Source organism: Micropterus salmoides, unplaced genomic scaffold (assembly GCF_014851395.1).
Source record: "Micropterus salmoides isolate LMB-PRFRI ecotype aquatic unplaced genomic scaffold, ASM1485139v1 Ms_hic_scaffold_22, whole genome shotgun sequence".
Classification (NCBI taxonomy): Eukaryota; Metazoa; Chordata; class Actinopteri; order Centrarchiformes; family Centrarchidae; genus Micropterus; species Micropterus salmoides.
In genome coordinates, this window is record NW_024041373.1 from 11,124,640 (window position 1) to 11,152,524 (window position 27,885).

At 41.5% G+C, this 27,885-nt stretch overlaps 3 protein-coding genes and 1 long non-coding RNA gene across 9 annotated transcripts; 1 reads left to right on the forward strand and 3 right to left on the reverse strand.

The window, feature by feature from the left end:
- The first annotated feature begins 2,750 nt into the window (after positions 1 to 2,750).
- On the forward strand, positions 2,751 to 8,444 carry slc29a3 (solute carrier family 29 member 3). 5 transcript variants are annotated; one of them, XM_038737210.1, is made up of 7 exons: positions 2,751 to 2,902; positions 3,958 to 4,077; positions 4,186 to 4,605; positions 4,984 to 5,066; positions 5,599 to 5,825; positions 6,641 to 6,803; positions 7,314 to 8,444. In XM_038737210.1, the coding sequence occupies exons 3-7, from the start codon at positions 4,282 to 4,284 to the stop codon at positions 7,939 to 7,941; spliced, it is 1,425 nt and encodes a 474-aa protein (XP_038593138.1). In that variant the 5' UTR covers positions 2,751 to 2,902; positions 3,958 to 4,077; positions 4,186 to 4,281; the 3' UTR covers positions 7,942 to 8,444. The 5 variants fall into 5 exon arrangements, with proteins under 5 accessions (XP_038593138.1, XP_038593140.1, XP_038593137.1 ...); XM_038737212.1 differs by having other exon boundaries at positions 4,259 to 4,605; XM_038737209.1 differs by having other exon boundaries at positions 2,778 to 2,902; positions 3,876 to 4,077; positions 4,259 to 4,605.
- A 1,070-nt stretch (positions 8,445 to 9,514) lies between these two features.
- LOC119917699 (prosaposin-like) lies at positions 9,515 to 13,796 on the reverse strand. Its single transcript, XM_038738112.1, has 7 exons — positions 13,476 to 13,796; positions 11,315 to 11,392; positions 11,024 to 11,128; positions 10,735 to 10,918; positions 10,019 to 10,182; positions 9,848 to 9,928; positions 9,515 to 9,667 (listed from the first exon to the last, which is right to left on the reverse strand). Exons 1-7 carry the CDS (start codon positions 13,794 to 13,796, stop codon positions 9,548 to 9,550), a joined length of 1,053 nt encoding a protein of 350 aa, XP_038594040.1. The 3' UTR covers positions 9,515 to 9,547.
- Positions 13,797 to 15,069: 1,273 nt separating this feature from the next.
- LOC119917091 (prosaposin-like) lies at positions 15,070 to 25,529 on the reverse strand. Of its 2 annotated transcripts, XM_038737201.1 has the most exons (15): positions 25,371 to 25,529; positions 22,013 to 22,146; positions 21,705 to 21,779; positions 21,472 to 21,597; positions 20,714 to 20,923; positions 20,472 to 20,612; positions 20,309 to 20,365; positions 19,916 to 19,921; positions 19,218 to 19,370; positions 19,040 to 19,132; positions 18,731 to 18,914; positions 18,015 to 18,178; positions 17,844 to 17,924; positions 15,896 to 16,003; positions 15,070 to 15,770 (listed from the first exon to the last, which is right to left on the reverse strand). In XM_038737201.1, the coding sequence occupies exons 1-15, from the start codon at positions 25,402 to 25,404 to the stop codon at positions 15,735 to 15,737; spliced, it is 1,602 nt and encodes a 533-aa protein (XP_038593129.1). In that variant the 5' UTR covers positions 25,405 to 25,529; the 3' UTR covers positions 15,070 to 15,734. The 2 variants fall into 2 exon arrangements, with proteins under 2 accessions (XP_038593129.1, XP_038593131.1); XM_038737203.1 differs by lacking the exon at positions 19,916 to 19,921 and having other exon boundaries at positions 25,371 to 25,528.
- Positions 25,530 to 27,225: 1,696 nt separating this feature from the next.
- LOC119917111 lies at positions 27,226 to 27,879 on the reverse strand. Its single transcript, XR_005447221.1, has 2 exons — positions 27,555 to 27,879; positions 27,226 to 27,461 (listed from the first exon to the last, which is right to left on the reverse strand). It is a non-coding gene; the product is annotated as an uncharacterized LOC119917111 (long non-coding RNA).
- Positions 27,880 to 27,885: the final 6 nt, after the last annotated feature.

Below are 27,885 nucleotides of genomic sequence, written 5' to 3' on the forward strand. Positions count from 1 at the left end.
CACTCAAGCTACTTTGTATGAAATTAGGTTAAAAGGTAATATTGATTGAATTGGGCTCAATAAATAATATTGATGGATAGATATATGGTTATTTACTGAGAAAAATATAGCTTTTATACAATATCATAATACATCTTATTTAACTTTTGTCCTTTCATTAACAGACTGTTGAATAGGAATCACAGTTTCCACTACATTTGTGTTTAGAAAGAAATTCTTTTAAACTGAGACACATATGGTCTGTTAGAGTAGGGGAGAGCGGGCTAAGTTGTCTCATGTGTAAGTTGTCACACTGCTCATAACTCCAACACTAGAGGCTCTATGACAAAAATCAAATGGCCATTTTGTGTGACTTTTTTTTCTATGTTCAACTTCCTGTTCACGTGTGGTCAAGGTCACTCTAATCAGCACAATTTTATTATTTTTTTGCTTCAATAAAACATTTGTACTTAATATTTTATGTATTCCAACCTTATTAGGTGTGAATGTTCAAAATGATAACTTTGCACAAACTAGAGGAGACAATAATGTGTCTTTTGATACTTCAGCTGAAGTGCTATGTTAAGCTAACCTTGTGATTTAGCCAACATTAGCACACGTCAGTTTGGGCCAAGTTGTCTCAATGACTTTGGGGCAAGTCGTCACATGTGATTAGTTGCCCCAGTACAAATAAACACATATAACATGCTCTGTAGTTTACAGCAGCAGCCATATGCCTGGACAAGACTGAATTCATGACAGATACGGTCTTATACCGTAGGCATGTAGTGTGTTAGTAGATACAAACACACACACACATACAGTTATTAATTTAGTTAGGCAACAAGGGTAGTAGACAAATAAGCTTGTAATTTGTAATTGCAAGGAGGAATGTGTTTTTGAAGGAAGGAAGAAAATTATCAACAGAAGACAGAGAATGACAGTACACAACCTGACATAATGTTAAAGGCAGTCAGGCAGGTGAAGTTGAAGAACAAATCAGTCAGAAGTACAACTAAGGATTTTGACATAAGCTGCTGACATCTCTTTTGGCCTCATCTATGTGGAGCCTTTTTCATACAGTATTCCAAAGGAAATGTGGTTTAGGTGTGTGAGATGCAACAAATGGGCCTGCGATGTTTGCACCTCAGGCCAGGCAATTTATGTGTGTCAGAAATGTGACTCATGTCTGATTAGTCAGATACATATGATCTGGTGTTCGTCACGGGGTGCTCAAAGCCTGTGCCCCCCAGCTATGTGGAGTCCTTCACCATGTCTTCAACCTGAGCCTGAGTCTCCGTAGGGTCCCTGTGCTGTGGAAGACATCTTGCCTCGTTCCTGTGCCAAAGACGCCACGTCCCAGTGACTCCAAGGACTACAGACCTGTGGCGCTGACCTCCCACATCATGAAGACCCTGGAGAGATTGGTTCTGGATCAGCTGCGGCCCATGGTCAGCCCTTTTCTGGACCCACTCCAGTTCGCCTACCAACCCCGACTGGGAGTTGAGGACACCATCATCTTCCTGCTCGACTGCATCTACACCCACCTGCCCGTGGGAGGAATGTACATGTAAAAATCTGTACATTCTTGATTAAAAGTCATGTGAAATCTCTTTTCCCTTTCGTCTCCTCAATTCGGGTGTGTTTCCAAAACGTCTCTGGTGAATCTCGCGGACTCGACTCGCAAGCATCGGTATGCACAGATTTGATTGGCTGAGCAGCGTCACATGAGACGATTGGAGCACATGCGATTGGTCTGTGAGTTTCCTGGTCCTCTAAACCAGTACAGTAAATGCTAGAAAAGCTGCGCGGGTTAAAATAGAAACGCTCCGTCACGAGGTAGTAAGTCTCAATAATAAATGGGCTGTAGGTCGGCGGTCCGGAGAGGACGGCGGCTGGGTCCGGATCCGGACCGCGGTCCGCCTATTAGTGACCTCTGCTCTAGTCCTTTTTGGTTCACCATAATAATTCTTAATAATTTAAATATTGTACATACCCACATACCTTTATATTTGTCTTTATTTTTTTATAAAGTACTTTAATAAAGTATTTCTGATTCTGATTCTGATTCATACAAAAATGCACATTGTTGCATCAGATCTATTTGCACTCCAGAGAATGTTTCATTTTAAAGTTCAAAGTAAAGAGGTTAATGTGTGCTCTGCCAACAGTTTTGTTTTTAATTAAATTATTTATTTTCCAAATTCTCTAGGCTTGATTGTTGATTGATTTGTATTTTTAGTTCTGGTAACAATTTGAAATTGAAATCAATATTCACACTTAAGTGTTCTAACTGTTAATGTTGATAATCCAGTGTGACAATTTACATAATGCAGTGTGACAACTTACCTGCTGATGGGGCAAATTGTCACAAGTGCACACTCTCTATTCAACAGTCTACAGCTCCATAATGAGATAAGATAGGAAGATGTAATGAATACAAAACTTCTGCCCAAGACTTCATTCTTTCATTTGGTATGACATTTTTACCATTGTGACGTACGGTGCTCCCTAAATATTAGACAGTGTGAAAAGAGTGACAACATACCCCGCTCTCCCCTAACTTAGAGGATGTAAACTTAGAGGACACACAAACACACACTCCGCCCCGTTTAGAGGCATTTACTAAGCTGTGAAATAATGTATTATTGTTACATTATATTATAAAAAACAGTCAAGTTACTATCAAGTTTTTTTTTTTTTATAAACGTAAGGGAAGGGACCATAGGGACCGTAGGGACGTGCTTTTATTCTGAAGAGCTCACACCGGAAGTCATGTTCTTGTTGCTGCTGGTGGATCAAAAGCTAATGAATGTTGTTTGTCAGCTGACCAGAAATAAAGTTTGCTGTGAAATGGATTAATGTGTCGCTGTTTAACACTTCTGTAGACAGAAGTAACGGACAAGGAGTCTCCAACAGTGAGGTATGTTTATATTTTATTTAATGAGCGACCATTAGGCACGGGTCGAGTAGGTTAGCTACGTTGGTGGATAACGTTACTTTTTAAAAGGCTGGGATACCCACTAAGCTAATGTTAGTTTACGTGTGTTTGACTGTTTCACACCAGTGTGTCCACACTAAACAAATCAAACTTGGCTTGTCTATTCGCGTGATGAGCCAAAGAACGAGGACCACGGCAGAATGAGCAGAATCATTTTGCAGTGAATAGTGAAAAACCTTCGGTGAAACTGTCCGCAGTGACTAACTTTAACTTACATGCATGCATACTAAGTTACTCGGTGTGCTGTGCAGTTCCAGTGCGTGTAACGCTAATCTTCTTTCTTGGTAGCATCATGTGAATACTTGTTCCTCAATAGTGGCACACATGATACTTTCAGATGCAAGGTCAGCTTTGTACAATCACGTCAGTCTTCCTTTAACCTCCTTAAATAGATATAACCCCTGATTGTGCATTCAACTAGTGCCAGTGTCTGTTTTTTGACATGTGATGTTGAGCGCGTGCAGATGTGAGATGAATCTGTTGTGATTACCGAAACTGAGTATAATGAGTCAAACAATCACATGCCTTAGGGAAATAGGTGTGGTAAATGCGGAGTTGCTTTATATGATCGAGCGCCAAAAAAAAAAAATCCGCCAAAGCCGTCATTGCACTTACCCAAGTCAAAGACTGACTCCAGCTGTGGGAGAGCAGTGAGTTCACGTCCACACATTGCTGCCAAATAGTACTGATCCCAGTTCCCCCATTAATATTGCAATTGTGGCACAGAGAGAAAATAACAGTGTGTCCATGCCACATTCCACTTCATCTAAATCATCATGATGATTAAACATTATTTAATTGTCTATCTTTCTGTCCCTACAGAGGTAGCAGTTTGTGGTGTTCACTGTTTTGTGTTGAACATTAACAGCTTTATCTGACATGTGTATCTATCAAGGGATACATTTGGAAAACACCTGTCAATATGCCCTGAATGGGAATGATTATCCCAGGGTTAAATGTGACTCCTTGCACTGCAGCATCACAGGATCCAAACAGTTGGAGTGATCTCTACCAGCTACAGCTCAGAGACCTCTCCAGAATATGGCTTCACAACAGACACAGTCTTGCTTTTCCTTTCTGGACAAGCAAAATTAAAAGTAAGCATTTTCCAAACATAACATTTTGAAACAACATAATTATTTCACAGGGATATTTTTTAAACTTTTTTTTTAAAACTAAGTTTTTTTTCTTCTTCTCCTTCACAGCTCTCTGTTTAACACTTCTGGTCTTAGTGTTTTTTACTGCCTTCCCTTTTCTCTGGTGTCTTTGCTTTGTGAGGATCCTGTGTTCTGTATGTGAAAATGGACGGTGCAGAGCATGTGCATCCCAGTCTCAACTCCTCCTATGTTCCGACTGCTCTTGGAAACCACCATATATCTGAAGATGAGGACAGCGAGGACCAGAGTCCATCTGCATCACTGCTGCCCAAACATTCCTCTGTGCCTCTGGCTGTGCGCTACAGTCCAGAGGACTCTTATAATCTGGTGTACATCATCTTCTTTCTGATGGGCATCGGCTCCCTGCTGCCCTGGAACTTCTTCATAACAGCCAAAGAATACTGGCTCTACAAACTGAGTAACAACAGTCATCTAACCAGCAATGAGGAGCAACGGTCAGACCTCAGTGTGAGTGAGAGATGATCAGATTCATGGTGGCGTGCAGTATGTTATGATTGATGATGATCACCAAAGAAGTTTAGTCAGAATAGTTCTGTTTTTTGTAAGAACAGTACACTTAATGCGAGGCTGTTGTTTTAGACACGACAAACATAACCTATGAAACGGTCTGGATGAGATCTAAAGATCTCTGCTATTCTGAAATGAATGCTTGATTTGAATTAGACACCACAGCAAAGGAAAGGAAAGAAATTGTTTCATTTTTATATCGCTGCCCTCTGCTTTCACTTCCTCTTATTTTGTGTGAGACAGTAAATGCAGTGCACGAGTGTGTGTGTGTTCTTATATTCAAGCTAAGTGTTTTGTTTTTTCTGTAACTATCTGCAGGACTACTTTGAAAGTTATCTGGCCATTGCCTCCACCATACCCTCTGTGCTGTGTCTGATACTCAACTACGTCCTAGTTAACAGGTTGATTCCCCATACACCCAACACACACACGCGCGCACACACACACATTTTTCTCATTTGTCTTTGTTGAGTCTCTTTTGCTGTTCACCACTATATGTGGTGTAAAGCATTGAAGTACAGTTTTACATGTTCTGTGAACTTTTGTCTTTTAGATGTTTGGATGTTACAATGCCACATTTGTGCTATCTAGGGCCTTTGTACATTACAGTAATGTAATTAACCCTGTGACCTTAAATGCTTTGTCTTTTTATATTCTCTTTGGACTTTGATCAGTCTGTGCTGGTCTGAGATAACATGCAGCAAAGGGGATGTTTTGTCATTTTGAACAGCATCTCTGCAGCAGAGTACATTTCATTTATTATTTGTGTGGATAATTAATAGCTTAGTGTCTCACATTTGTGTCGACAGTCAGTATTGTACGCATATTGTTCCAACAGCACAAAACATCTGCTTCATTTTCTGTGGACTTCTTTGATCTTTGAAAAACTGTGTGTGTGTGTGTGTGTGTGTGTGTGTGTGCTGTGTTTTATAGGTTGTCACCAAATGTGCGGATTCTGTCGTCTCTTTTTGTCATCCTGTTGGTGTTTGTGGTGACCACAGTGCTGGTGAAAGTGGACACGTCTGACAGCAGGATGGGGTTCTTCATCGGCACGCTGGCCAGCGTTGCTGTCGTCAGTGGAGCCTCAAACCTCTTCTCTGGCAGTGTGTTCGGGATCAGTGGACATTTCCCCATGAGGGTTTCTCAGGCCCTTATATCAGGCACAGTCTCTTGTTTACACTATTGTCTTTGTAGCATTGATACAGTACCATTGTACAAATACCCTTTCTGATGTCTTGAAATCCATATAGTATGCACAATTTAGCAGCTTTATTAAGAGTTTATCGACAAAATAACTTGTTATTGTGACAAAGTCGTGCCCCCACAGTAATGCTGTGTGGGACATAACATTGGCATGATGGCATCTGTCTGTCTGTGTGTGTGCACACTCTGGTAAACATGACGAGTATACACGATAGCATACGCTACAGAAATGTTGAACTTACATGACAGCTTTGCTCTATAGAACAGATGGCCCATTTCTGGATTGCATTTTGGAGCACCTTGTTACATATATTTGCATATTAATGACTGAACACTGATATTGCTAAAAATACTTTAGATCCCTTGTTCCTTAAAGAAAAGTTGATTGCAATGGCTTCTATATTTGTATAATGCAAGACTATTATAGTGACATGTAAGTGTTTTAATTAATTAATGGGATTATTATTAAACGTTTTAACATAACTGGTTATTATGCGTCTTGTCCAGTGTAGAACAGGTATAAGCAGATTTAGAAAATGGAAAAAGTTATGGGGTGTCATGGTGAGCTAGGAGTTTAGGACGCTGACCAATTAATTGTAACATTCCCATGTCGGGTCTGGGGAATCTTTGTTGCATATCGTCCCGTCCCTCATTTCTTGTCAGCACTCTACTATCCTTGCTAAGCAAAAAAAGTATGTATTTATAGTGATATTTCATATGTAGAGGTTACTTACTGCACAAAACATTAGCTGAAGTGCTTTTGTTGTCTCAGGCCAGGCCATGGGAGGCACCCTGAGTGCAGTAGCATCAATAGCAGACTTGGCATTTGCTAAAGATGTGACAGACAGCGCTGTGGCCTATTTCCTAACAGCGGACATCTTCATCCTGCTCTGCATCATTGCATATTTGCTGCTGCCTAAGCTGGAATATTCAAGGTCAGTAGCAGCCAAATAAATTCTGGTTCCCATACAGATAAGTCCTGTAAAATTTACTTTCAACTGAATGTGGATACTATAGATTACAGAGAGAGAGAGTTAGCAGTGTGCATTATCTGCCACAGTGGCATTCTCCACAATACCACCAGATGGTGCCAAAGTTACACATGTTCAAATCCTACATAGTGGGTTTAAATTGTAATAAGCATACCTGTTCTAGTGAATTTGTTTGTGCATTTTAAATGTGCAACTTCTGTTTGAAGGTTGACCTGGCCCCGAAGACAGCATTATGACAATCTAATGATAAACCTACTTTTTAGGAGGCAGGTTCAATATGTCTTTTCAAAGTGGAGAAATGGTACAAAAATAAGATTATTTTATTGATCACACTACGAGCCATCAAAGCCATAATGTCCAATTCAATTCAGACTTGACAGATATACTTCATAAAGAGAGATTGTATATGTACTAAATTACCAACATGCTGCTTTCTGCTTCTCTTCTCTCTAGACACTACATGCTGGCAGCAACATGCACCAATCCAGGAGTGAGGAGTGAGGAGGGAGCAGCAGGCACAGGGAGCAGAGTCTTAGTGCCACCGCTGCAGCCTATCCTCAGAAAGACGTGGGTGCTCGGCCTGAGCGTCTTCTACGTCTTCTGCATCTCCATCATGGTGTTCCCTGCAGTTTCCTCAGGGATCCAGTCTGTCCACAAAGACAGCGGCAGCCCCTGGACAACCACTTACTTTGCGCCACTCACCAGTTTCCTCCTGTACAATGTAGCAGACTTTTGTGGCAGGCAGGCCACAGCCTGGCTGCAGGTTCCTGGTCCCACCAGCCGAGTCCTGCCTACACTGGTGCTGTGTCGCTCTGTCATGGTGCCACTTCTCATGCTCTGTAACTACCAGCCGAGGGACCACCTCCACACTGTGCTTTTCACCCATGATGTGTACCCTGTGGTCTTTACCTGCCTGCTGGGCCTCTCTAACGGCTATCTAGGGACTCTGCCAATGATATATGGCCCTAAGGTGGTACCTCGGGAACTGGCAGAGGCCACAGGAGTAGTCATGTCCTTCTTCCTCACTCTGGGACTGGCTGTTGGGTCTGCTTTCTCTGTGCTTATCGTGCACTGCATCTGACCAGGCTGTTAAGCAATAACCTAGTCGGGTCATAGTCTAGCTGGACAGGAGTCAGTGCACCCCTGCTGATGAATACCAGAACCTCAAAGCACTGTGATGCAAAATGCACCAGTAAAGCCAGTTGTCTGCCATGTGGTAAAAGTACTGATAAGCTTTTCATTCCCACTTTTCACCACAAGGCCTTAACTCCTTCATACCTCACATTAATAAGTGTCATGTTTACACTGATGGTTCATGATGTGAGCCTTAGGGATGTGTCTGCCATGACTTGGGTCTCCAGTTCAATGGGTGAAAATGTGTGGTATATAGTAAGTTGTTATGCAGGGTGATGTTTTTCAGCTTTAATATATGCAGATGGCAAAGTAGTACCGCATCTTACTGAGGGATTCAGCTGGAAAAACCTGGCTAATTGTTGTCGATGAACATGTAGTTTTGTGTCTGCCATCTGATAACTTTGTAAATGAACTTGATCAACTTTATAAATTGAACATCTTCAGTGACAACTTTGATCTCTGTCATTATTTTCAAATGTGCACGTGCTGCAGTCAATTATAATTGATAGAAAATTGTACATTACTTATCTGAGGCAGCTTTTAATTCTCCTGCAGTGGAATATAATGCCTCCTTGGTTAAATGAATCTAGAGATTTATTGTAAGCTGGTCAGAAGTAACAAATGCAGGCAACAACTATTTTGTCATGCAAGTAAAAGTTAAGCTTAGTATCAAGTTCCTTAAATAACAGACAATAGACTGCTGAGGTTGCCCAAAATTGCAGAAATGACCACCCTGTAATGAACAAGGAGCTTGTAGTAGCTTGATATTACTGAGCTAATTCAATTTGCAGCAAAGGGAAAAACACACAAAACAAAAGTGGTTTATTTGTTAAAAATGCAAAGATCAACCGACTACGGTTTGAAGCAGCCAATCGAATTTTAAGATGCTTTATGTACGTTAGAAAGGCAGTGATTTACAAATGAGTGCAAACAAGGAAGTTGAGTGAGAGGTATACTCAAAATAATTATCATCAGCTCCTTGAAACAAGAACACAAACATTTTCTGTCTAGAAAAATTAATTTTTTGTTTTAAGGATCAAACTAAAATGCTAATAGTGTAAGTAATGCCAGTTATTCTTGTTTTAACGTTTTCTTTTGGCATTATAAACATACAACATATAGTAGAACTGAACAAAACAAAACAGTTGGTCACCAGTATACTAATGGACGTATTCGTCAGTTCATCCAATAACAGAACAATGATCACGTTGTAAATCTATGCAGTATTAAGCCAATCCTCCTTCGATATAATAAGGCAATGCCAGTCTTTCTTAACACACCGAGTCGTCTCTTCTGTTTGCAATCAGTTCCTCAGGAGGAAGGAATCACTTATAGACCCATCAGAACAACACCCATCTGATGCTGTGTCAACATTATACAACAAGTTAAACTTTAGTTTGTGTTATAACATACACCACAGTCCAAGCTATATAAGGCAAGTGTAGCCCAGATAATGCAAAACTGAAGCGACAGTGAAGCAGTGACAGGCTGAGATGCAGGCCACTATACCTATATGCACAGAATTACATTGGGGACACGTTTGGGTTGAAAAATTAACCACTCACATTGCACCGAGTTGCTGTCTCCATGTTCTTGCACCAGAATGCAGGTCCCCAGCTGCACTGCTCTGTTCCCAGCAGCCTGCGCAGAGCTTCAGGGCAGGCACCCATTTTCTGTTACACACACACAAACACATTTCAGATACTAAACTGGGCAGCAGGTCTCTAGTGCAAGCTAAATATCCCATTTACTGTTCATTACCAACAATATATGAATACAAAAATTTATTGTGTGAGTAAATACCAGTCACAACTTCCTAACAGTGAAGATAAAAGTGAATTAATCCATCTTACCATGCACACAAAGTCTGGGTCGAGCATCTGGAGCAGCAGCTGGACAAGCACTGGCTCGTACTGTTCAATCAGCTGGTCACACTGTTGGCAGACACACCGCAGTTAATGCAAGGCTGTCACACACAGACATAAGGTAAAAGTTACACACGGTAAGAAGATTCAACCACTCACCTCGGTCTGGTAAGAGTCAGGCAGGAAGCTGCACACTTTCCTCACAGCCTCCTCAATCTGCACCTCTGTAGCATTCTTCTCCAGAATGCCATCGATGTATCCAACAACCATCTTGCAGACCTTGCAGTAGCTACCAGCCTTAAATTGAGTCTGGTCGAGTGCAGCTGGAAAGAATTGGAACAGAAATTACCTACATGTGGAAATACACCTTTGGCTTCACAGAGTCAAATAGAATAAGATCACACACCTAACGGAAGCAATTATTTTAGAGATCACACACTGTAGCCTGCATTGTATGAGGCCAACTTGACACTGAAAATAAACAGCTGACATTTTACAGCACCGGACAAAAGAGAAAAAGAAAAGTGGAATGTTTATATGTTGAAAACACTAAGACACAACCCTGATTACAGTTAAAAGCTGCAATGATGTTGCAAGATTTGGGCGTTAAAGTGTCTCAAATGAGACAATAGTTTATATTTTTTACATAGTAAACATAGAAAGCAGAGCTTTCTGCAGTTTGAATCAAACATCTCTACATAGTTTTACAGCAAACAATCATTTCCTGTCTAATCTTGTTCTTGTACCAGTGTCAGTATCAAAAAGAATCAAAATTAACACCTCTAATATGACATTTGCGCAACTCCTCGAAATCGATCTCCGCTGTCCGAAACAAGACAATTGCATTCAGCGTGCTTTGAAGACTGAGAACTTACGGACATATGCACGGCTGGCACCATTGCAGAGGGCCAACACTGTGCAGACAGTCTTGGGGTCTGCCTGTTGCACCAGCAGCTGAATGATGGCCTCGCCGTAGGTCTCAATCAGGTCCTTACACTGGCCACTCAGAGTGGAGGGCAGAAGTGTGCACACCTTCTCCACAGCTTGGATCACCTCCTCCTGAGACAAAGACAGATGGATCAGCTTGAAAACAGAGTCTAACTGCACCAACCGTAAGTTTCTCTTCATGGCCATATTGGCTCCATCTAGTAGTACACATCCCACCTCTGTTGTGTGATCCTCCAACATAGACTCCAACATAGACTCCAACTGTTTCATCACAAACTCACAGATGGTACACGTTGGGGAATCACGGACACGCACCATGGGCTGGAACACAAAGAGGCAAGGTCTCACGTGCATGTACAGTACTGTGCTATCAAATAGATTTTGTATCATGTATCAATAACATGTACGGATGACACACAACTGGGTGCCCACAATGACTTACCTTGACTTGTCAGTGGCAGGCTCCCTGTTGGTGGCAGGTACAGTCTTGACAGCAGGTACACTAACACTCTTAAAAGCCTGCAGGTTCAGCATGGGAACAGACTTCTTCATCTCAGTACAGAAGCCAGCGCGGACACAGATGTCCTTGGGTCACAGAAAACAGAAACAGACAACATTACTTTAGGATACACAGTCAAATGGTTTACAACCTGCCCCATTGCATGAGATTGTAATGTGCATACCGTTCCACAGCATTGCCACCCATGCAATATGCACATGTTTCTGATACAAAAAGAAAAAGTAAATACACACACCCATACTAACAAAAAATGTTTCCTTCTACACCTTGGACTCAATCAACAAGATCAGCCACATTGTTAAAGAAAGAACAGCCAAACTAAGTCACAAGATCCAAGCATACTTTAACTATGATGGTACTGTGTGCTCAGTTCATGTCAAAAAGCAGGAGAGAATCTCTATGTGGTCCTTCGCTGTGTTGTTCCAACTGGAACTAAAGTGTCAATCTTTGCAGTGATGGCACAGCATGAAAAGTGTGTCCATGCTACATTCCACACCATCTGATTCATCATGATGATGAGTCATTATTTAATTGTGTGTCTTTCTGTCCATACAGAGGTAGCAGTTTGTCATGTTCACTGTTTTGTGTTGAACATTAACAGCTTTATCTTACATGTGTATCTATAAAGGGATACATTTGGAAAACACCTGTCAATATGCCCTGAATGGGAATGATAATTCCCAGGATTAAATGTGACTCCTTGCACTGCAGCATCACAGGATCCAGGCAGCTGGATTGATCTCTACCAGCTACAGCTCAGAGACCTCTCCAGACTATGGCTTCACAACAGACACATGTTATGGATGTGCCATCCTGGAGGAGCTGGACTAACCCTGGGCAACCTGAATGGGCTGCAGTTACTGCCACAGTGACAAGGACACTAGCAAAATACAAAACTATAGAACAATCACTCAGGAAGGATAAGGATTGTCTGTGTCAACCACCTACACAACTGCACAACCATTCCCTTTTTGGGGGTTGTCTTGCTGTTGCCTCTACAGCGCACCTGTTGACACTTTCATTTCACCACAACAGGTGACAGTGATTCAGAATCACTTGTGCTTCCTAACTGGACAGACTGATATCCCTGAAGTTTGACAAGATGTTATACTGTGATGAATAGGTATTCCCTTATTGTTCTTTAGCAGTGTATATTCTGGCTCCCATTAAGATACCTATCAAACATGTATTTCATTTTACAAATGTAGATGATGATAACGTCTTCCCTTGTCCTGTAAAATTTACTTTCATCCGAATACTATAGATTACAGAGAGAGAGAGTTAGCAGTGTGCATTATCTGCCACAGTGGCATTCTCCACAATACCACCAGATGGTGCCAAAGTTACACATGTTCAAATCCTACATAGTGGGTTTAAATTGTAATAAGCATACCTGTTCTAGTGAATTTGTTTGTGCATTTTAAATGTGCAACTTCTGTTTGAAGGTTGACCTGGCCTCGAAGACAGCATTATGACAATCTAATGATAAACCTACTTTTTAGGAGGCAGGTTCAATACGTCTTGTCAAAGTGGAGAAATGGTACAAAAATAAGATTATTTTATTGATCACACTAGGAGCCATCAAAGCCATAATGTCCAATTCAGTTCAGTTGTTGCTATGCTGCTCAGTCTTACCATGGTATAACGTTTTACAATTGTCTTCGGCAGCCTCAACCTGTTAGCTGAGACTCTCCTAGTTTTATTGCTCCTACACAGTTGTTTTTGTTTGAGTTAAGGATTGTGCAGTGTTGCACACTGAATGACGAGGAAGGGGTAGGAGTTAGGCGGTGGGGGTAGAAGCAGTGTATTTCTATTTCTTGTATAATATTTCTTATTTCACCATTTTAATTCTACATCATTATCCACCTTATTTTAGTGTTTACTCACAACTTGAATCTGCTTACCTTGCTTTTCTCTGGCAGTTAGTCATATCCTATTTGCTTACTGTATGACTCTAAAGTATAAAAATAGCTCCTATTTTATCCCCACAAATTTTGCTACTGTGACCAGGACAGTGACATTTAGAAATTTACATCTTATCAATGACAAAACGGGCGGAAGGTACTTAAAGGCTGCCGACTCCTTATCTAGAGCTCTGACAAATTGTTTCATAAGGCCCAATTTGATGTGTAGTGGTGGCATCAGCACCTTCCGGGGGTCCACCAGTGGCTCCCACATGATGCTGTTCCTCCCCACACACAACTCAGTCCGCTGTGGCCAGTCCCACCTGTGGTAGTGTGCATCGGTCCGCCTTAGAGACCCATCAGGATTCACCATTTTTAAGCCTATGACCTCCCAGCTGTACTCATCATACTTCAAGGCATCCAGCAAAGTCTTGATGCTGTTGAATTGCTCTTTGAGGTGCACAGTGTGAGCCAGGGGAAGAGACGGGTACTTGTTACCATTATGGAGCAGCACAGCTTTGAGGCTGGTGGCCCCCCAGAAGGTGATGATGCCACCAATGCACATCAAATTGGTCCTTGAAATACACTGAACAAAATTATAAACACAACACTTTCATTTTTGCCCCCATTCATCATGAGCTGAACTCAAATATCTAAGACTTTCTCTATGTACACAAAAGGCCTACTTCTCTCAAATATTGTTCACAAATCTGTGTAGATAAGGTATGTTACATTAACTCATTTAGCTGAGGCTTTTATCCAAAGCGACTTACAATTGCTGTATATATGTCAGAGGCATTTGGAGCAACTAGGGCTGAAGTGTCATGCTCAGGGACACAATGGGTGGATGTGTCGCAGTGGGAAATGAACCTGGGTTTAAAATTTGCCTGTTAGTTAATAGGTACATTTCAAAATATCACTGTCCTACTCAGAAAAGCAAAATCTGTGGGGAGTAATAGCCATATACTTTCTAGGCACTAGACCACACTTTTGTATCTCTTCCCGGAAGGCAGCAGGGTGAAAAGCCTGTGGCTGGGTGGGTGCTGTCCTTTAGTATCCTTTGGGCTCTGAGTAGGCACCTCGACCCGGAGAGATGGGTACCACTGATCTTCTGAGCGGTTTTGGGCGTGAGCAATGTACAATCCTGAGTCAAATTCCTCGTATGCGTACACAAACCTGGCAATAAAACGGATTCTGATTAATCACAGGCTGGAGAGTCCTCTGGTCCTGGGCCTTGCACATCCCATGCCAGTTACTGATGTTTTCAGTCAGGATGCTTTCTACTGCTCCTATGTAAAAGCTGAAAAGAACATGGCATGGGAATTTTGCCGTCTTAAGCTTCCTCTAGAAATAGTCATTTGAGAGTCACCGGCATGGAGATGAGAGATGACCATGTGTCTGCCATGACTTGGGTTGCTAGTTCAATGGATGTGTGGAATATAGTAAGTTGTTATGCAGGGGGATGTTATTCAGCTTTTGCAGATGGCAAAGCAGTACTACATCTTACTGACGGATACAGCTGGAAAAACTTGGCTAACTGTTGTTGATGAACATGTAGTTGTGTGTCTGCCATCTGATAACTTTGTAAGTGAAGTCAACTATCGACGTTATAAAAAGTAGCATTTCCAGTAACAACTTTGTCAGTCAGTTGTACTCGACAGAACTTTTCCACTGTTACCATGTAAATATCTAATGTAAAAAAGAAAAAAAAAACTTCAATCTTTAAGCCTTTGTCTGCAAATTATTTGAAGTATAGAGGCTGCTGATGTTGTCCAAAATTGTACAGCTTTATCATACTGAGCTAAATTCAATTTACATCAAAGGAAATAAAACAGAAGTGGATTGGGATCACTTTAATTGTTAAAAATGCAAAGATCAACCAACAGATCGCTCACGGTTTGAAGTAGACCACATCGAATTTGAGATGCTTTCTGTACGTTAGGAACGCAGTGATTCACAAACGAGTGCAAACAAGGAAGTTGCGTAGGAGGTACACTTGCAAAATAATTACCTCTATATATCAGCTCCTTGGAACAAGAACACAAACATTTTCTTTCTACAAAATATAAATTTGTTTTAAGGATTAGACAACTGCTAAAAGTAATGCCAGTCATTCTTTACACACACCGCTGTCCCTCCTGCTTGCAATCGGTTCTTCCAGGGGGAAGGAATCAGACTCATCAGAACATCCGATGCTGTGTCCACATTATACAACAAGTTAAACTTGAATTTGTGTTCCAACATATACTACACTGCAAGCATAGCCCAAATGATGCAAAACCTTAAAGCCCGACAGTGAAGCACTGAAAGGCTGAGCTGCAGGCCACTATACAAGTATGCACCCCCCCTCCCAAAATCATTCAAATTAATTTAAACAAAAATTTCCACTCATTTTAAGTCCATTAAAAAAAAGAAAAAAACAGGACAAAATTGAACAGTGGGAAGCAGCACTACAGTATTTCTTTTAATTCCCTACAGGTCAGTTTGTGCTGGTCTTCCTCTTCTATACCCACACATGGCGTTTGCAGTGAGCCACAGCCTAAAAAGACAGAAACAAGTGGTCAGACAGCACTATTGGTTTTAAACAATCATTTGTGATCCAAAAAAAACAGTTTAATTACATTTGGGGACACATTTGGGTCGAAACCTGAATTAACTACTCACATTGCACCGAGTTGCTGTCTCCATGTTCTTGCACCAGAATGCAGGTCCCCAGCTGCACTGCTCTGTTCCCAGCAGCCTGCGCAGAGCTTCAGGGCAGGCACCCATTTTCTGTTACACACACACAAACACATCTCAGATACTAAACTGGGCAGCAGGTCTCTAGTGCAAGCTAAATATCCCATTTACAGTTCATTACCAACAATATATGAACACAAAAATTTATTGAGTTGACGGTAAAGTCAGGAATTTTACAGTTAAGTGAGTAAATACCAGTCACAACTTCCTAACTGAAGATACAGTGGGTACGGAAAGTATTCAGACCCCTTTAAATTTTTCACTCTTTGTTTCATTGCAGCCATTTTCCAAAAATCAAAAAAGTTCATTTTATTTCTCAGTAATGTACACTCAGCACCCCATCTTGACAGAAAAAAACAGAAATGTAGAAATTTTAGCAAATTTATTAAAAAAGAAAAACTGAAATATCACATGGTCATAAGTATTCAGACCCTTTGCTCAGTATTTAGTAGAAGCACCCTTTTGATCTAATACAGCCATGAGTCGTTTTGGGAAAGATGCAACAAGTTTTTCACATCTGGATTTGGGTATCCTCTGCCATTCCTCCTTGCAGATCCTCTCCAGTTCTGTCAGGTTGGATGGTAAACGTTGGTGGACAGCCATTTTCAGGTCTCTCCAGAGATGCTCAATTGGGTTTAAGTCAGGGCTCTGGCTGGGCCATTCAAGAACAGCCACGGAGTTGTTGTGAAGCCACTCCTTATTTTAGCGGTGTGCTTAGGGTCATTGTCTTGTTGGAAGGTAAACCTTCGGCCCAGTCTGAGGTCCAGAGCACTCTGGAAAAGGTTTTCGTCCAGGATATCCCTGTACTTGGCCGCATTCATCTTTCCCTCGATTGCAACCAGTCGTCCTGTCCCTGCAGCTGAAAAACACCCCCACAGCATGATGCTGCCACCACCGTGCTTCACTGTTGAGACTGTATTGGACAGGTGATGAGCAGTGCCTGGTTTTCTCACACATACCGCTTAGAATTAAGGCCAAAAAGTTCCATCTTGGTCTCATCAGACCAGAGGATCTTATTTATCACCATCTTGGAGTCCTTCAGGTGTTTTTTAGCAAACTCCATGCGGGCTTTCATGTGTCTTGCACTGAGGAGAGGCTTCCGTCGGGCCACTCTGCCATAAAGCCCCGACTGGTGGATTGCTGCAGTGATGGTTGACTTACTACAACTTTCTCCCATCTCCCGACTGCATCTCTGGAGCTCAGCCACAGTGACCTTTGGGTTCTTCTTTACCTCTCTCACCAAGGCTCTTCTCCCCCGATAGCTCAGTTTGGCCGGACGGCCAGCTCTAGGAAGGGTTCTGGTCGTCCCAAACGTCTTCCATTTGAGGATTATGGAGGCCACTGTGCTCTTAGGAACCTTAAGTGCAGCAGAATTTTTTTTGTAACCTTGGCCAGATCTATGCCTTGCCACAATTCTGTGTCTGAGCTGTTCAGGCAGTTCCTTTGACCTCATGATTCTCATTTGCTCTGACATGCACTGTGAGCTGTAAGGTCTTATATAGACAGGTGTGTGGCTTTCCTAATCAAGTCCAATCAGTATAATCAAACACAGCTGGACTCAAATGAAGGTGTAGAACCATCTCAAGGATGATCAGAAGAAATAGACAGCACCTGAGTTAAATATGAGTGTCACGGCAAAGGGTCTGAATACTTATGACCATGTGATATTTCAGTTTTTCTTTTTTAATAAATTTGCAAAAATTTCTACATTTCTGTTTTTTTCTGTCAAGATGGGGTGCTGAGTGTACATTACTGAGAAATAAAATGAACTTTTTTGATTTTTGGAAAATGGCTGCAATGAAACAAAGAGTGAAAAATTTAAAGGGGTCTGAATACTTTCCATACCCACTGTATGTGAATTAATCCATCTTACCATGCACACAAAGTCTGGGTCGAGCATCTGGAGCAGCAGCTGGACAAGCACTGGCTCGTACTGTTCAATCAGCTGGTCACACTGTTGGCAGACACACCGCAGTTAATGCAAGGCTGTCACACACAGACATAAGGTAAAAGTTACACACGGTAAGAAGATGCAACCACTCACCTCGGTCTGGTAAGAGTCAGGCAGGAAGCTGCACACTTTCCTCACAGCCTCCTCAATCTGCACCTCTGTAGCATTCTTCTCCAGAATGCCATCGATGTATCCAACAACCATCTTGCAGACCTTGCAGTAGCTACCAGCCTTAAATTGAGTCTGGTCGAGTGCAGCTGGAAAGAATTGGAACAGAAATTACCTACATGTGGAAATACACCTTTGGCTTCACAGAGTCAAATAGAATAAGATCACACACCTAACGGAAGCAATTATTTTAGAGATCACACAACGTAGCCTGCATTGTATGAGGCCAACTTGACACTGAAAATAAACAGCTGACATTTTACAGCACCGGACAAAAGAGAAAAAGAAAAGTGGAATGTTTATATGTTGAAAACACTAAGACACAACCCTGATTACAGTTAAAAGCTGCAATGATGTTGCAAGATTTGGGCATTAAAGTGTCTCAAATGAGACAATAGTTTATATTTTTTACATAGTAAACATAGAAAGCAGAGCTTTCTGCAGTTTGAATCAAACATCTCTACATAGTTTTACAGCAAACAATCATTTCCTGTCTAATCTTGTTCTTGTACCAGTGTCAGTATCAAAAAGAATCAAAATTAACACCTCTAATATGACATTTGCGCAACACCTCGAAATCGATCTCCGCTGTCCGAAACAAGACAATTGCATTCAGCGTGCTTTGAAGACTGAGAACTTACGGACATATGCACGGCTGGCACCATTGCAGAGGGCCAACACTGTGCAGACAGTCTTGGGGTCTGCCTGTTGCACCAGCAGCTGAATGATGGCCTCGCCGTAGGTCTCAATCAGGTCCTTACACTGGCCACTCAGAGTGGAGGGCAGAAGTGTGCACACCTTCTCCACAGCTTGGATCACCTCCTCCTGAGACAAAGACAGATGGATCAGCTTGAAAACAGAGTCTAACTGCACCAACCGTAAGCTGCCAGCAGTTTTGTAGAGTTTCTCTTCATGGCCATATTGGCTCCATCTAGTAGTACACATCCCACCTCTGTTGTGTGATCCTCCAACATAGACTCCAGCTGTTTCATCACAAACTCACAGATGGTACACGTTGGGGAATCACGGACACGCACCATGGGCTGGAACACAAAGAGGCAAGGTCTCACATGCATGTACAGTACTGTGCTGTCAAACTGATTAATTTTGTCAATATGATGATCTTACCTTAGCAGACTCGATCTTGGTGGCAGGGAAAAGCTTGGCAGCAGGTACAGTCTTGGCAGCAGGTACAGTCTTGGCAGGCTGCAGGTTCAGCATGGGAACAGATTTCTTCATCTCAGTACAGAAGCCAGCGTGGACACAGATGTCCTTGGGTTGCTGAGGACAGAAAGACAATTACTTTAGGATACACAGTCAAAAAGGTCTACTACAACAACAAGCCGCTACACTGCATGCCGTTAGCTTAAACCATGTGACTAATGTGCATACCATTCCACACCATTGCCACCCATGCAATATGCACGTTTCTATACAGACAACATTTTTTACTTCTATAGCTTTGACTCATTCAACAAGTCCAGCCTCATTGTTAAAGAAAGAACAGCCAAACTAAGTCACAAGATCCAAGCATACTTTAAAAATGACAGCTCTGTGTGCTCCTTTCATGTCAAGAAACAGGAGAGAAACTCTGTGGCCCTTTGCTGTAGTGTTCCAGCAGGGAAATGTGTCACGTCTTCAGCCAAACAAGTACAGTGCTCAGGTTAAGTGTAAAAAATAAATAAATAAAAGGCTCATTCATAATTAGATCATCATTCGCACCATTCTCTACAGCGTCCGGTGAGTAGCGCTAGGTGTGCACAGCACAAGAAGCGAGAGCTAAAATAAAGGTTAAGAGGCTACAGGCTGAACACAGAATGACCTACCTGTTCCTGAGGAGCAGCAGAACAGAACCCAGAGCAGGAAAAAAAACAAAAACAACAAACCACAAGAGCAAGACAACATGAATGGAGGGGAGAAAAGGAACACAGGCGGAAAAAAACACAACAGAAATTTAGATAGACAAAGCGATTTAAAGACGTGAATAAATTGAAGTCAGCAGGCCAGGTGCTATAAGACTGGATATGGGCTTAGAACAACCAGAACATACAAATGATCACAGAACCATTAGTTTTGATGACAAGTTCATTAAACTTATAATTAGTTATAGTATAATGATGACTGGTGTTAATGTGGCTTAAATATGCAAATGCTAAAAGGGCTGTCCTAAACTTTCTTTAAAAGCAGTGAGGCACCTGAAGTGGTAGGGTTAGACTCACCATGGACATGAGCTGCTCAACAACAAGGGTACCATACTGGCCGACATACTGCTTGCACTGCAATGAGGGAAAACTGTTTATATACAGCATTTTTGGGAGACAAACAACATTTGATTAAGAAAAATATGTATTTAAATCAACTCCACTCATGTGGGGTTCGCACCATTGCAGACAGGCCTGGCCCCAGCAGGTCACACTGGTTCTCAATATTCTCAATGAGAGCGTCAACAAACGACGTGTTGGCCTTGGCCTCCGCTTGAGCATCAGTCAGGAACTTGATGCAGTCTTGGCACACGGTGTCACTCTGTAACAGGAAAGTCAAGATTCAGGGCAAAGTGAACATTAACAACATTTGGAGGACATATTGCGGTTCATGGGGCTGCAGAGGAGAGTTAGACAGTGTACCTGCTCTGAAGTCTCTTGTTTGGGGGACTCCTGTTTGGGGTTCTCCTGAGGGTAGAGGAGCTCTGGCACATTGATAAGGAAGGGAGCCACTCGCTGGGATAGGTCAATCTGAGGGATTTCATTGGACATGAGCTGCTCGTGTGCCTTAGCAAGGGCTGCCTGCTGAGTCTGACACAGACCCATGGCCCCACACACCACACTGGGATCCTCCTTTAAAAAATAAAAAAGGCACAACTTTCAGTTACTTCAATAACTGGTACATTTTTATGGTCATATAATTAGATCCCTTGTTTAGAAAGTATGTGTTATGGTCTTTTTGTTCCCATAGTTGCCGTAGCAGGTGAGAGTCGAAACAAAGAAACCTACACCAAATGCTCCTAGTCATGGGGTTCAGTATTACACAATGACTACTCTGTTCCCATTTAGACTTTGACTCACTTCCCCATCAATAGCCCTTTTTCAGCTCGCTGCACTTTGCTCACAGCCACTTGTTTTCCCTTTTTTTGATGCAGAGGGGCAGATGGACCATTTACTTAAGAGTCTTAGATAAAGCCAAATGATAAACTGACAGACAAACCAAACTCCAATAAGCTTTGGTGAAACTTGTTTTCAGCTCATTTGAAAGCATTTTTAAATGAAAACCTTGTAAAAATGCTAAAATGCGGTGTGCCTAAACGATTACAACACTGGACTTTCCACCACAGGTTTTTGATCTATATTTAAACTGAAAACAGGACAAACAGGTTGACAGTGCTCACCAGTTCTCCAGTAATGATTCCCATGAGGATGGGGTAGTAACTATCCACCATCTCCTTGCACTCTGCAGTCAAACCTTGGTCAGGGATGAGCTGGCAGGCCTTTTCCAGGTACCCAAGAACCTCAGACTGCAATGACAGAAATAACTGATATCAGTCTTCTCTAAAAGTGGTTAAGTCCTGGTGTGGTTGCAGGCAACTTGATTGCTTATCTCAACAGATTTTTTTAATCTTACCTCAGTGGCATTGTCCTTCAGTATCTGCTCCACCACCATCAACACCTCTTTACATAAATCACATGGCACAGTTTTCTGAAAGCAGACAATTGGGTGTCAAGGACAAATTTATTTCCCCACAGATTTCAAATGTGTAAAGAATATCTATAACACAAATAAATGCATGAAACTATGAGAAAGTGGAGCATGTGCCTTTGGTTAGGAATACATTTCAATACAGTTTCCAGAACAAGAAAGACTATGAATGGCATTTTAATAGGGGGAAAACAAACAAACAAAAAAAAAACCCCCCACAAACAACATCTCACCATCTGGGGCTTGTTCCACACATTCTGCTGGCAGTGGGTCAGAGCGCCACACAGAGAAGCAGTCTTTACATTCTGACACCAGTAGGGGGGGCCACGAGCACACTGCTCGGTGCCAAGCAGAGGGGTCGCAACAGCTGCAAAGTAGACAAAGTCTTAAATGTCATATGCCTTTATTACAGAAATCAGAAAGCAAAGAAAAAAAAAAAAAAACTATTCCTGGTTACGTTATAGCTTAAAACAGGGCACAAGTAGAAATGTCCCGATTAAATATTAAATATTCAGTTTCTTCCTTTAGGAGGCAGGGTTAACCCTCCTATGGAGAACAGACATTCTAACAAGTCAGCTACATTTTAGATGATAAATAGGCTCCGAGCAAGCAACATTTTCTCAGAATACATTTCTGGTAAGTCTAGTTTTATCAGTCTTTTGATCATTTGTCGGGCGACGACAGACGGGGAAATTCAAGTCCGACAGTCTTCCTTAAAACATTAAAAAGGAGGTAGTTGACTTATGAAATATATACACTTTCAACTATGACACTGCTCTGTATATTCAACTATAAATCAGACAATCAGCCATATCCTTTGCCATGTAATGAAACTGACTCAGCATAGTTTGGTTCAAGTAGTTTTGCGAACGGCAGTTGTGTCTTTCCAGTTTAGGAAAGGTTCATTTTGACATTATAATAAAGAGTTAGTTCAGTTAAAGGCAGATTGAATCATCTGGCTGTGTCCATTTGGTCCATCCCTACACCTCAGCCTCTCCAAACAAACCAAATAGATAGATAGCGTTATTGTCTGTCCCAAAAAAGGTGACAAATTCTCGTTCGACAAGGCTCCTTTAAGAGCACACATACTTCAAACGCACAATTAAAACCTACATTACAACAGCAGATGTACAATCCTTTTTTTTTTGTTCAGAGTGGTTATTGCAGACGGTATGAAAGATTTCTTGTAAATGTTTTTCCTGGCAAGTGGAACTTTATAACGTCTGCCTGATGGCAGTAATGTGAGTGATGGAGAGGGTGAGACGGTCTCCTGTGATCAGGGTGGCCTTCCTGATCACAGAACGGTTGTGCAGCTCAAATAAGGGGGTTTGTGGTGAGCTGATTATCTTGCTGCAGTGGTTTATTATGCGGGAGAGTTTGGTTTTATGTTTGACTGTGAGAAGGTTGTACCAGGATGAGATGTTGAAGGTGAGAATGGATTCAATGAGTGACGAGTAAATGCAAGTCCTGTTGTTGAGGGAGCCGAAACAAATCATTGGGCTTGCTGTGTGAAGCTAAAACTAGTTCAGCCACAGAGCATTATGGGTAAATACAGCAACTGTTTTATAATGGCTATCAAGGAAAAAGATCAAGCCTATTAGCTCTAGTTGCTAAGTAGCATTAGCATATGCTTCTAAATCTGGAACGATTAACTCAAACAGCCCATCAGTCCCAGTCAGAAACCAACCGACCATGAGGATCCACAATGGGGAACTTCATTATTTACATATGCACCACAGTTGCAGGTGTGTGTATTCGTGGTTATACATATAATGAAAATATTATCATTTGGGTAAACGCAAAAAGAGGGGTTATAGTTTACAGTTTACTGAAGTAGAAAAAGTGATGTGGGAAAGCACCAAATATTTTGCAGTGTCGGTTCCTGTTTTCTTAAAACCTGTGTGAAAAAGACAAAGAAGCAGATAATCTCTACTTCTCTGAAAAAAGTTATCAGAATTCTGACTAAAATGCTGTTAAGCTGAACATATATTATACTATATAATACCAAGAGTCACAGTGCAGGCAGAGCACTCCCACCTTCCACTTCAGTCACATGAGCAGTCAGACAAAAACAACAAGCTGTTCTCAAGCAGACACACTGTACCAATGAGACAGTTTACAGAAACAGTTTACAGCTACATGGCAATACATATTTTAAAAGAAACAAACAAGCCAGCCGGTTCAGACAAATACTACAAGTTTTACGAGAAGTCTGCCTATATTTGACATGCTGCAACTGATTCTGGAAAAACAGAAAACTCATCATAATTGTGAATGAATAATCATCACGACAGTGGCTTTAAATAGGATTCAGATTACATTGTTCAACAACAGCAAGTGACCTCTGGATCGGTTTCAGTGTTGCAGGCTATAACGTTACATCAGTTTAAGCCGACGACCAGAGTTTGGTAGAAAGGATCCTTAAAACTTGTCGAACAATATTGAGGCCTAAGCTGATGACATGGACCTTTGAGGAATGTCTGCAGCAAGCACAGCGAGATAACAAAATTATTTCTTAACCACAAGTCAGACCGAAGATAAGGACAAATACATCACTTGAAGAAACCAATATTGCAAGTAGACTGCTAGAAACCACTGCTTGGGCCCCGATAAGCAAAAAAATAAACAGACATTCATTTCAGTTGAATATTTCAAATGCCTCAAGGCTAAGCAAACACTGTAACTGAATAAATACCCTAGCTGTCTGTTAGTTAATCCATTTCATTGCGGTAATAACGTCTGTTGATTCCACTGGCATAACGTTAGTAGTGTCTGAACATGTCGATAAGCTAGCTAACGTTAGGCTAGATGGGGAACCACCAGACAACAAAAACATGCATCAGATCAAGAGGAACAAAAATCGAAAGCTACTGACATTTGAGAAAAAACTGAAATGAGAGTCGCTGGTTTAGAGAAACCAATCTAAGCTTCCTCGTAAAACTAAACCAGGGGTCAACAAAGCAGCTAACGTTATACAGTAACGTTAACGTACATTGCTGGTCAGAGCAGGTAGTTAGGGCGGATCAGCCAGGTTTAAGGAGAAAACACAAACATATACCGACATAAATCACCGTGCTACGTATAACATGTTACTTATTTAACTGCTCAAGTAGTTATCTTTATAGTGACGTTCCTACACTACAAGAACAAATACTGACGTAAGGCTATTAAACGTTCTAATTGTAGGCTAATGTTGCACCGTATTTAACCAGCGTTAGCAGGCAGGCTAATGTTAGCCAAGCTGTACGACCTGTGCGGGCCAACAGTCGACTTTCAATCTCAAAGGTAAACGGTCAAGATTCACGTAACATGAAGCCATTAAAGATTTAGCAAACGTGTAGTCAATGTATTTAATAAAAGAGTGAAACACATGATTGCTGTATATAACACATTTTCAAGCATATGCCAGCGGCCACCAAAGTCGATTTGATCATGTTTACCAAAGCTAACGCTAAATTGTTTGAAAACGCTTCCGCTTCAGGTTCAAACGCACTTAGTTACACAACCACAGCCTTTGAAAACTAAACTGTCTGGATCGCATCGCCAAAAACATACAAAACACACCAAATTCTTCCTTTGCGTGTTGATTACCTGAAGACACGAAAAACAGAGTAAGGAGAAGCATGACTTCGTTGTTTGCCGGCTGTCTGTTTGTTTCTCGGTGGTGTGCGAAGGAGACTGGAGAAAGATGAGCACTGCAGTGAAGGGTGTGAGGGGGGGGGGCGGGCTTGGCGTTCCCTTTATGATGTCTCATCGTCAGCTGACTACTCAACAACACATGTGACTCTACCTCGGCCACTGTGTAATGTGATCAGATTTTATCTAAGATCAAGAGTCTTTCAAAACGCATTTCAAACGTAATTAAAACACACCATACCTAATTATCACACACGTGCTTTCTTAATTGTTGTGCAGTGAGTGGCTGTATCAGTGGTTGTTTGGTGGAAACCAGTGGGTTAAATTTCCTACAGCTTTATGTTTCTACACTATACACTGGGGTTATTTCACACAGCAGAAGTTCGAGTGGTGGCTTTTTTGAAGTCATTTGAAAGACAAGATTCAATGGGAATTTCCACCCGCAGAATTTAGAAAAGTTTAAATGAGTTCAAGTTGCCCCTAGTCCATAAATGCATGATGTTATTACTGTATGTGTGTGAAATGGAAGAAAATCTCATCATTTATGTATGTACTTCTATTACTACTATTATTGCTATGAATGTTCCTTCAAGACCGGGAGAGGATCTCTGTTCCCCAAAACATAGAAACCTTCTGCTTCTTCTTCTTCTTCTGTTCCTTTCTGGCAGACTAGGCACTGTTAGTGCATTGCTGCCTCCCACTGGTGATAAAGACAGTCTTCATTAAAGCTCCCCCTGACCTATATTTTCCAATATAGGCCCGTGGCTTTTAGGAAGTGAAATAGTTTCAATGCTCTTTCTGTTTGATTAGGACCATCACCCATCAGAGTTTTTACAGATAATAGATCAACTCCCAGAACGTTTAGGCCAATGAATAACAATCTCCTTTCCTCAGCATATCTCGGACAGAACATGATGACATGCTTGACAGACTCCTGTACTCCACAGACTTGGCACTTGCCGTCCCTGTGCTTTCCCACCAGGAACAGCCCACTTGCCAATCCACAATGACCCAGACTTAATCGGGCCAACTTAATCTGATCCATCTGAGGCAAGATAATTGATTTCACAGGTTTGACTAATGGTTTTATGTAATAGAACTTTCTCCCGCTGGTGTCTTTACTCCACTCGTGTTGCCATTGTTGTGTCAGTTTTTCCTTAATGATGCTACGGCACTCCAGTCTGTCAAATGGTACCTCCACCTCCATATTTTCCCTACCTAAACTTGCCCTCGCAGCTTCATCAGGAGCCTCATTCCCCTCAACCCCCACATGTGCTGGAACCCACAAGAAACCCACACTAAACCCCCGCCTCTCTAATCTATAAACCCTTGTTAAGATCTCCCCAACTAAATCTAACCTAGCCCCTCCTCTTTCTCCCCCTATTGCCATCAAGCCAGATAGTGAGTCAGAACAAATGATGGCGTTCTCCACCCAATTTTCTTCTACCCACCACAAAGCCCATATGATTGCTACCAGTTCAGCTGTAAAGAACATAGAAACCTGGACTGTGTAAATGATTATGAATCCCTTTGCTCTGGGCCAGACGCCCAAAGCTACCCTAGGCAGCAGGTCTCTGGACCATCTTATTTTCTGTTGCAGTACTTGCAGTTTTTCTCTTTTATTAAAAATAACAGTTTGTTGTAACTCAGTTATTGCTCAATCCTCACCAGCAATGTACAATTTCCACGGCAGGGTGGATTAAGCATGGTCAAGCAAAGGTGGTAAAGTAAAGGTGAACATAAATGCAATTTGAGCGAAGTAAAATCAACAAGCTTGTGAAAGTCCCTGAATAATATTGGTAACCATTATCTCTTATAATCATGCAAAGTTGTTTTATTTGATCCAATGATAACAACTCACTCATGTTTTCAAGCTCAGTGGCACTGTCATAGTTGTTTATAACTTACAGAGTTTTCTCAGAAGATAGGATCAAGTTTGGATGCATCTAGGTCCAGAATGAAAAAAAGAAGTGAAATTGCCATCACTTCACTAACAGGTGGAGCGCAATCTATGAAATGTTTTAACTCGAAGCCAAGAAGAACAACCTGCAAATAAGATAGAAAAACACAAGTTTATTATGACATAACATCCAAATGTAGGTCAACAACTATGGAAAAGTTCAAAGAGGGAAGCATCACACTGTCCATCTTCTGGATTTGAGCTGTGAAAACCTGTAAAACAAAAAGGGAACAACCATTACACAGGGTTCTAGTTATAGTGCAGTGATCACCATAAACAGAAGGTTCAATAGTACTGACTGTATGAACATGTTTAAACACATCACTGTAAAGTTCACAGACCACATTTTACAGCCTGAATTTTTGAGGAAGTTAATAAAAACCCAATAATGATGTATCAGCTTCTTTTTTTTAATCTCAACACAATCAGTAAAATTTGCTTAAAGAACTGTGACAAAGATATGTACAGAGCATGACATTTACCATTACTGTGCATTCTGGTGGACAAGCA

Excerpts from the sequence above, each read along its gene's own strand:
- LOC119917699 (XM_038738112.1), bottom strand. The coding sequence starts at position 13,796 with ATGTGCATTGGTGGCATCATCACCTTCTGGGGGGCCACCAGCCTCAAA. Across the intron at positions 11,393-13,475 it reads CACTGGTGGACCCCCGGAAG|GACATCTGTGTCCGCGCTGG; the intron begins GTGCTGATGCCA and ends CTGTGACCCAAG. Across the intron at positions 10,919-11,023 it reads TGGAGGATCACACAACAGAG|GAGGAGGTGATCCAAGCTGT; the intron begins GTGGGATGTGTA and ends TCTTTGTCTCAG.
- LOC119917091 (XM_038737201.1), bottom strand. The coding sequence starts at position 25,404 with ATGCTTCTCCTTACTCTGTTTTTCGTGTCTTCAG. Across the intron at positions 17,925-18,014 it reads CTGACTCTTACCAGACCGAG|TGTGACCAGCTGATTGAACA; the intron begins GTGAGTGGTTGC and ends GTCTGCCAACAG. Across the intron at positions 16,004-17,843 it reads ACCCAGACTTTGTGTGCATG|AAAATGGGTGCCTGCCCTGA; the intron begins GTAAGATGGATT and ends TGTGTGTAACAG.
- slc29a3 (XM_038737209.1), top strand. The coding sequence starts at position 3,912 with ATGGGAATGATTATCCCAGGGTTAAATGTGACTCCTTGCACTGCAGCA. Across the intron at positions 4,606-4,983 it reads AGCAACGGTCAGACCTCAGT|GACTACTTTGAAAGTTATCT; the intron begins GTGAGTGAGAGA and ends AACTATCTGCAG. Across the intron at positions 5,067-5,598 it reads AACTACGTCCTAGTTAACAG|GTTGTCACCAAATGTGCGGA; the intron begins GTTGATTCCCCA and ends TGTGTTTTATAG.